The sequence below is a fragment of the Glycine soja genome, chromosome 9 (genome assembly GCF_004193775.1).
Source record: "Glycine soja cultivar W05 chromosome 9, ASM419377v2, whole genome shotgun sequence".
NCBI lineage: Eukaryota > Viridiplantae > Streptophyta > Magnoliopsida > Fabales > Fabaceae > Glycine > Glycine soja.
In genome coordinates, this window is record NC_041010.1 from 30904853 (window position 1) to 30914276 (window position 9424).

Genomic DNA, 9424 nt, shown 5'->3' on the forward strand with positions numbered 1-9424 from the left:
AATAATGTTAACATTGGGTTTTTCAAAAAATCAATGTTAACATGACCTCATTAACATCGGTTTTCACAAAATCGATGTTAATGAACTCATTTTATTTACAAGTATGTCACTGCGTATTTGTTAACATCGGTTTTGAAAAAAACCGATGTTAACCTAGTGATGTTAAATCTAAAATTTCTAGTAATGGATGAATATGTAAGGCATCCTTAATGCCTAACTTGATATAGTTGCCATTAATGAATATTGAATAGCAGCCATGAAAAGCTGGTGAAGGAAAGCAATCTTGGGCCATAGGAGAATAGGTATCTCTAGAATGGTGCCCTAATATCTACCCCAAAGTCTCTCTATAACAGATCCCTCCCTTCCATTTCCGTAATTAACTCTTCTCTCCACTTTCTCCTTCATGCAGCCCATTCTTTCTTCTACTGTAAATCTGCAAAATCTTTGGCCCATTAACATTGTTAGCCAATTGGGCCACATCCCTATCAGCATAAGTTCTCACTTTAAGGGTTGATTTGTACCAATAAATTTTCTCTATTTTCAACTACCTTCACTAACAAACGTACCAAACTTTAGAAGAAAATAAACAAACAACAAAGTTATGAGAAAGCAGTCTGTCAACCTTCAATAGAACCATTGCACATTCTTCAATAGATTAATCAAAGGCTTTTGAAAGCAATAGCTGAGCACGCGAGCACCAAGTACAAACAATCTAAGACTCGTGTAATACAAAAAAAAGATAAAATACATTCAGAAGTCTAAAGATAGGAGGATGATCAAATTAGAAAGTAGGAACCAATTAATCTTAATGCATAAACCACTCCAATCAGTATTAGTGTGATAGAAAACAGGAGATTTAGAATGACACAATGGAAACTCTCTCCTCTCTAACTCTCAGGTATTTGAACATAAGTTACCTGGTTCTCTCCATTTCAATTTCCTTCTAACAACTCTCAACTAATACCCATATCCTCTTTTATTACTGAATGCATGTAGTTTATCTGTTATTAACAAAATTAGGTCCTGATCCCCTACTAAACCTTTTACTATACCTAACCTAAACCCTTTTAAATTTGGGGACAAGAGTGCTTGTATTCAAAAAGCAAAATATAAAATAAATACAGTTTTCCCTTCTCAAAGTATATGTTAGTAGATATGTATATTAGTATTTACAAAAAAAATATATAAATTCTTGTGGATATTAATATATATATATATATTTAAATTATTTTATATTCACTCATGTCTTATAATATTTTTTAATTCATATAAACATGCATTTTTTTAAAAAATATTACTTTTATAAATATATTTGCATTTTGATATAATTAACGTAGATATATGTAAATTTAATGTCATTCTAATAATGAAAAATACATTGAATTATATTTGTAGTTTAATGATATATCTTTCTTTGTAGTTTATATAACCATTTACGATTTTAGTATCGTGTTTAATTCGTACTAATAAAAAAAATACTTAGCTGAGTTTGTGGGGGTCTATGAGGGAATTAAACAAGCAAGGAGGAAGGATTTCAAGATGTTTGAGATTCAGATAGATTCTGAAGCAGTGTTGATGGTATTAAAGGCTTGTCGAATGGCAGTATTGCTGGTTGGAGTCTTATTCAAGCAATTCATAAAGTGGCAGAGGGGAATTGGCAGGTAAAGTTTAATCACATTTATAGGGAAGCTAATTTTTGTGTTGATTCCTTGTCTAATGCAGCACATGATATGCAGGTGCATTTTTTTTTATATGAGCAACATCCGGCTTTTTTAACCCAGTTGCTTCTGGGCTATTGCAAGGTGCACCCAGCAAAATTGCTGGTGCACCCAGCAATTGAATGAACTTCCAAAAATACCCTTCATTTAAAAAATAAAAGTTAATATATTTTAAAAAAAAACATTTTCTTCTTCTTTCGTTTTAAAAAACGTTTTCTTCCACGCTCTCCTTCTTCTCCCGTGCACCCAGCAACCTCCCCGCAAGCTTCTTCTTCCTTGGTTTCGTTCTTCTCCTTCCAAAAAGGTTCGTCTTCTTCCTTCGTCTTTTGTGTATCAGATAGCAAGCTTCTTCTTCCGCGCTTTGAAATTTGGTTCCCTTCTTCTCCTCCACAGGTATTGGCATCCTCCATTGGCTAGCTTTGTTCGTTTCTTCCGCCATCCAGGTTAGTGTTCTAACCTCGTGTCTTCATTTGGAAGCGTTAATGGCCATAGGATAGACGACATGAGTGATGTGTGGTGGCTGAGGTTGAAGACGAAGGTTCTTCCGCGAGAAGAACCTTCTTTTGCGCATGTGGAAGAGGAAGTTGGATATTGTAGCGGAAGAAGGAGTTCTTCCGCGGGATCCTGCGGAAGAAAGGGGAGAAGGTTCTTCCGCGGGTTCCGGCGGAAGAAGGCGAAGAAGGTTCTTCCGCTGGATCCAGTGGAAGAAGGTTCCGCAGGCAACATTTCTTGGTCGCGGAAGAACCTGCGAAACCTTCTTCCGCAAGCTACCTATCCTTTTCGCGGAAGAACATGCAAAACTTCTTCCGCGGACCATGTTTTGTTGTTTTTTGGTTATTTTTCTTGAAAATTTTGTCTGAACCACCAATTTATTGATATTAGTAATTATTATTTTTAATTTATTTGCTATTACAAAGTGTATATGGTATTTAACTTACACAAACTCCCTAATTTTGATGCATCACCTATTGTATTTTGCTTTCATTTGGTTAGGATGTCTAAATTGAATTGTTATTTGCTGTCATTTGGTTAGGATGTCTAAATGATTGTATACACTGCATAAATTATGTGGATTAGTTAGGATTCTTTTTCCCTGATGAATGAGAGGGTTAAGAAAAAAAAACAAGGTAAGTTAGGATACTAATATGCAACTATTAGACTACTGTTAGACTTGTAATTAAGAAAAAATATGAGACAAGAAAACAAAGTTCATGTGTTACTCTGTTTCTAAATTTACTTTGATATTGAAAAGAAATTTGTCTAATCTAATCTAATAGCCTGCAACCTATCAATTACAATGGGAATTCTTTTGATATTGAAAACAAATTTGTCTAATCTGATACCTACACAATCTAAGCAATGTTATAAGCATGGCAATTCAAAGCTGATACCATACGACCGAAAATTGAATGAAGTTAAACTCCTCTGCCATCAATCTGCTGCTCTCCATCTCTTTTATGTAAATGCTTCCTCTTTTTTTTTCTTTTTTTGTCAAAAGATCAATTGATCATTCACTAAAAATGTATAACGGCACTTACACAAGCATAGTTGATGCTAATGAGAGTGCTACAATCAAGCACACATGCACACTGAATGCTAACAAGATAGCAATCTTGAAAATACAAAACCAAAGAACAGAAACATATAAAATACACATTTCCCTGATCTAAAGAAACCTAGAAAGTGACATGAGCTTTTTTCTTTTCTTTGGAATTCCATCTGAACATGCACGCGCTCCACAATATGATATAAATTAAGACAACTTAAATCCAATCTCTGATTGTTAGACCAACTACAATATGGAACTCAAACTTCTTCATTGAAAACAATAAATGTGTCAGATAGAGATAAAACAGTGGGAATTTTTTTAAGTGATCCTCTAGACCGTTTTCCCCCCCCCCCTTCGGATTTGCTCATGATTTGAACCACTCTTGGAGTTGTAAAAAGAATTTAAACATGATCCAAACAGAAACCAAAAATTCTGCCTATTGTATTTCCCTTGGAAGTAAATCTTATGTTTGATTTGATTATTCCCTTGGAAGCAAACAATTTCATTATTCAATTTCAGCTTTTAGGATAATTGTGTCTCCTAAATTCTTTGTCCTATTTTCAAAATACTAAACCAAAGGGTTCGTCTGCATGAGGACGTCAAGAGAGACCTGAGGATGTGCCTCAGTTGCATGAGGATGTTTCTCATGTGTTTGATGCCACCCCAGAGATGACAGGCGCCGTCGATGCTGTTCAGACAGAGGGAGTGGCTACTGATAGGAGCTTGGGGTCACCTGCTGCTGATGAGGGTTTCCCCAGTGGACCACGTGACCCATCGATTTTGACCAATTTTGATGAGCATGTCGCACACAGCATCTGGAGTGGACAGGTACGTAGTTTTTAATGTTGACTAATTACATAAAAATTATTTGTAGTTGGATTGTTTTTTATATACACGTTATTATAAATTGTTATTCAATTTAGGAACGACCCGATCTGAAGTTGGTCTCCCACGGTAGAAAAGTAGATAAAATTGGGAGACCAGCGCCTGAGATCGAAGGGTTGATTGCTGGCACCGAATTGAGTCCACTGATCAGGTGTTCTGTTATCACCACTGATCCTAGACTCATATTCGCCTTCGTCGAGTGGTGGCATCGTGAGACTAGCACGTTCCACTTGCTAGTAGGCGAGTTGACGATCACGTTGGATGACGTGGCGTCACTCCTACACCTTCCCATCACTGGCGCGCTGCATACGTTCGAGTCGTTTGTTACTTCAGACGCGATTGGTCTACTGACGAAGCTTCTTGAGGTCAGTCATGAGGAGGCTACATTTGAGACCCGACAGGCTGGTGGGCCTCATGTCCGGTTGGGGTGGCTTCGGGACTTGTATGAGAGCCAGTGCAGGGCCAGACGATGGGTTGTAGCAGCCCGCACGTATCTGCTCCACTTGGTGGGTTGTACTCTTTTTGCCAACAAGAGTTCAACCCATGTACATGTCGTGCACTTGGAGGCTTTCAGGGACCTAGCCCAGGTAGGGGGATTCGCCTGGGGAGCGGCTGCATTAGTCCACATGTACGAGCATCTGAACGACGCGTCGCAGGCCTCTACACGGCAGTTGGGCGGTTATATTACACTTCTCCAGGTACGTATTATCACTGATAATTTAAATTGAAGTAGCATTGAATCTCTTTTTTTTATTGATGTTGACTATGTGTTTGTAGTGCTGGATATACGAGCACTTTCCTACAGTGCATACATCTGTCGTTCATGATGCTTATGATGAGGGGAGCCCACGGGCCTGCAGGTGGCTTACGGGTAAGGCTCATATGATGGGGAACAAGGGAGCCCCGTATCGGATACATTTGGATGCCCTGACTATGACTGACGTGTGCTGGATGCCCTATGGTGAGCACCGGGGAGTCAGGGCCTTTGACTTGATATCGTCGTACACCGGCCAGCTCAGATAGGGTCAGATTGTGGTGTACGTTCGACCTAAGCGAGTTCTTCGACAGTTTGGCTACCTTCAGACGGTCCCTCCGCCGCCGGTTTGGGATACTTTGACGAGTGATCATATAGATGACCGGTGGCTACATTTTTCAGACCATTTGGTGCCTTCAGGGGAGCTCTGTGTAGTTCCTGGACAGGTGGCGCCAGACTACATGCAGTGGTTTTTTCAGATATCGCACCCATTCGTCACGCGGATCGAGGAGACTGTTGCGCCGAGACATTCGCCTCCCCCTCATCATGAGGAGTTCGTCGAGCCACCCATCCCCAAGGTTTCAGTCGCGACCGATCTCCCTACGCATTCAGTGGTAAGCATAACTTTTGTAGTTTTTCATAATTTAATTTTTTTTTAAATGTGATACTGACTTTGTTATTTTGACTGTGACAGGTTCACTGCGAAGGATGTCAGGGGATGGCTCAGGATGGTCACTGAGGGCATTGACTTACATGACATCATGACTCGTTGTCTGAGGAGAGCTAGAGGTAACACCGCAGATGGAATTCTTAGGCCGCGCCAGAGACACTGCATAGATTAGGATTTATATTTTTATTGTACTTAAATTATTAATTTTTGTATTTGTTTATGTATGTCATAAAACACATTTACTTACATCATTTATGATTTATGTTTGTCTCTCTATAAATATATGGTTTGAAATTTAAATATAAACCACACACATGAATCACATTTATAATGGTATTTGAATATATAAAATAAAGAAGATAAAATAATTTGTAATTTAAATGTTAAAATTTATAACTATTATGAAATTATATATTTTAACCATATATATACGTACAGTAAAGAATAAAAAAAATTGGTTTTGGGCCTTTTAGAAACATGCCTAAGTACCCCTGTTCGGGCTTTTTTTTAAATTATGTGGGAGCCGCTTGAGACTGTCTAGAGCCGCTATTTGACATGTTTGCACGTCAAGAAACCCAAAAAAAATAAAATCAGTGCCCCGTTCCATCAAATCGCACCTCAAACAGAGGCACCAAAAATCAAAAAAGTTGGTTTTCGGCCTATTAGAAACATATAACTAGCATTCAGTTCAACACAAATATAACAATTTGACACACTAACACTTGTTCACGGAACAATTCATTAATTACATGAACATAAATCCAATGTACATATAGATACATAAATATTACAAGTTCAGTGTCCGCTTAGGTCTACATGCGTTGTATTAATTGTCATTAGGCTTAAGTATTGCTGCATTCTACCTACATATGCAGTTGGCCATTGTTTTGCCTCCGGATACGCATTGCTTGACCACAACAATGCCATAGGTGGTAAGGGACAACGATCTTTCAGATAAACCTGTTGTAAGTGAAATTACAATAATAAGAGAAAGTCATCCTGGTTGGTGTCACCCCCACAATGTCAAGTAATGGGAGTCTGTACCTATTTGTTTTATAGGTACTGTCTATCAAAAAAATAAGATGACATGCGTTACATAACTTAACTGCATCTGGGTGACACCAAAACAAATCACGCACCACATTTTCATCCTTCAATCTATGCCAATGAATGTATTGGTCACATTCAAGGAGCCTCATTAGGTGTTGCATTTCAGTGTCATCTCCTCTGATTGAAGAACGATATGCACTTCTTGCATTGTAGATTTGTTTGATTGTGGTGCAACTGTTGTTGTTGTGCTCCTTCAACGTTAGCAGGATGTTTCTTGGTTTCACATTCGACTTCGTCATATCAGCAATGATATTCTTCTCATCATCTGCCAATCTCCTAGCATATGGATGTCCAACTAAGGTCTTCGCCAATTCATGGTTGTGAATCCCACATATCAGCTTCACCGCCCAACCTTCACCTCCATGCAATGGTTTTCCACGAATCTTAAAGGGACAACCACATTTTCTAGTACATGTGTCTCTTCTAACAAATTCTTTCTTCCTACCCTTGTACTTACCGCTCCTTTCACACCCAATTAACACAAATAAAGTTCTTCCTCTGCTACCAGTATATGTATCAGACCTCATAATTACTGCAACAAAACCATTTTCATGGGCAACCGTTCGAGCCCAGTTCAAAACATCTTCTCGGGTTGCAAAGACCTAGGACACAACCACGGCATATTAATTTTTACACAAATCATACATTAGACCAAACAATTAAAACTGATCGACATGATTACCTGAGAAGTATTAAAAGCATCTGAACAATCAACATGTGCTTCATTCACACCACAATCTTCTTTATCTTGAAAATCCATATCAACTTCTTTGGACATCGCACTGTAATATGCCCATTGATCTTCGTCCATCTTAATTCAAAGTATAACTATCACTTAATTCAACATTCAACTAAATAATTTGAACAATACAACAACCCAAAAAAATTTACAAACTATGAATATCAAACTAATTCAACATTTGACAACCTCACACAAATATTTAATCTACATATACATAACCAAATTCAACTTTTAATTACATAATTTCAAAGTTATAACCTACAAAGCTCATTTAACCAAAAAATACTTCAACCTAGGCAAAAAAAATCAACACTTCAACCAACAAATATATTTTTATGTTTCACATAAATTACAAATAGAATTAACCAAAATGACATTCAAAATAATCTTAAAACTAAAAAATCATAAAATGAATTACTCCACAGAAGAAGCATTCTTCCGCTGTTAATATCACAACTGCGGAAGACAACTTCTTTCGTGATATAAATCAAAACAATTAACGTAATGTTCAAACGGAGAAATCTTCTACAGATATTATATAATATCACACTCAGGTTGATATATGTAAAGTTCAATGGATACATAATAATTTATATATATATATATATATATATATATGTATGTATTAATTTATATTAACAAAGTAGAATCTTTTCTTTTATGAGAACAAAGTAGAATCTTTATTCAACAATCTCTTCTTTCCTACATTGTTTTAGCCATTATTTAACATTTTATATTTAAAAACTCATAATTATTAATTACTTTTAATTCTTTACGTACGTGTAATGTCGTTTTCATCTTCCTTAATGATGATATTTTAATGTCGTTTACTCTCGAACAACGAAATATAAAATGAGGATTGATTAGTTGTCACCTACTATGTTGGAGTTAGGGGCATCGAGAATAGCAAGGTGATTTTTTCTTCTGATATAATATTAAGAAGAAAAAATAAGTCAAAAGTTATATAGTTAACTTTTTCTTTTTTCTGTAGGTATGAACAATTAACTTTTAAGATATTATATATTAATTGTTAAAAACTTTATATATTATTTCAACAGATCCAGTGGATTAAAGATTTTGATGAGTCATTTAGGATGAAGTCATGTCTTAATATCTTATCCGTCAATTTACATATAATTTAGTGCATAAAATTTTGATTTATGGCCACATTTTAAAATATTCTGAACTAAAATGTAACCAAATTATGTAATGAAAAATTCGAAGGAAAATGATTTTGATGTTTTGTCCTTTTTCAATTTTCAGCTGTGTGTGTGTGTGATTTTGATGTTTTGTCGTTTTTCAATTTCCAGCTGTGTGTGAGATATATATATATATATATATATATATATATATATATATATATATATAACTACAACGGAAACATTTATTTTTAGTTTTTGAAAAAAAAAAGACTTAACTACTATATCATTTTCAAGTAAATAAATTATAATCGTATTAAATTTTTATAAAATTTAAATTCAACTTTCAAAATATTATAAAAAGACTAAAACTAATTATAGTCAAGAATATAATGTAAATACTATATAATGTTCTATTTTTAATACATTATTACTTATTAAAATACATATGAATTTTATAAATTTAATAAGATCCACCAAATAAAGGTGTTTTCAATTCCTTTGAAATTTCTTGCGCGGAGAGAGCCCTATTAGCAGGTCTGATCTTATTCACATTATTTGCTTCATATAAAAAGAATATATATGCGAATCTTTTAATTTTTAATAATTAAGTCTTTCTGTTAAACTGAACTTAATTAAATCATCAATGGTCAATTTAAATTTTATTTTAATTGTAAACCAATATTCACAAGTAGTTTTATCTAGTTTATTTTTTTTATTGCATAATTTTTATCGAGTTGTACTTGTAGTTACTTAACTAATTTCTCAACTTAAAGGATCTCTCCGAAATGGGTATCAACCACTACTACAAAAAACAGTTTTAATATCGGCTTATTAACGTATGATATGTTAACATT

General features: G+C 35.3%; 1 protein-coding gene across 1 annotated transcript; it reads left to right on the plus strand.

Annotated features, from left to right (window-relative positions):
* The first annotated feature begins 2220 nt into the window (after nt 1-2220).
* Nucleotides 2221-5645, plus strand: LOC114368339 (protein MAIN-LIKE 2-like). Its single transcript, XM_028325648.1, has 6 exons — nt 2221-2437; nt 3935-4095; nt 4191-4850; nt 4930-5113; nt 5309-5520; nt 5601-5645. Exons 1-6 carry the CDS (start codon nt 2221-2223, stop codon nt 5643-5645), a joined length of 1479 nt encoding a protein of 492 aa, XP_028181449.1.
* Nucleotides 5646-9424: the final 3779 nt, after the last annotated feature.

What these genes read in the sequence shown, in the direction of transcription:
- LOC114368339 (XM_028325648.1), top strand. Translation starts at nt 2,221, where the DNA reads ATGAGTGATGTGTGGTGGCTGAGGTTGAAGACGAAGGTTCTTCCGCGA. An exon ending in AGTGGAAGAAGGTTCCGCAG is followed by an intron (nt 2,438 to 3,934) that starts GCAACATTTCTT and finishes ATGCCACCCCAG; the next exon opens with AGATGACAGGCGCCGTCGAT. An exon ending in ACAGCATCTGGAGTGGACAG is followed by an intron (nt 4,096 to 4,190) that starts GTACGTAGTTTT and finishes TATTCAATTTAG; the next exon opens with GAACGACCCGATCTGAAGTT.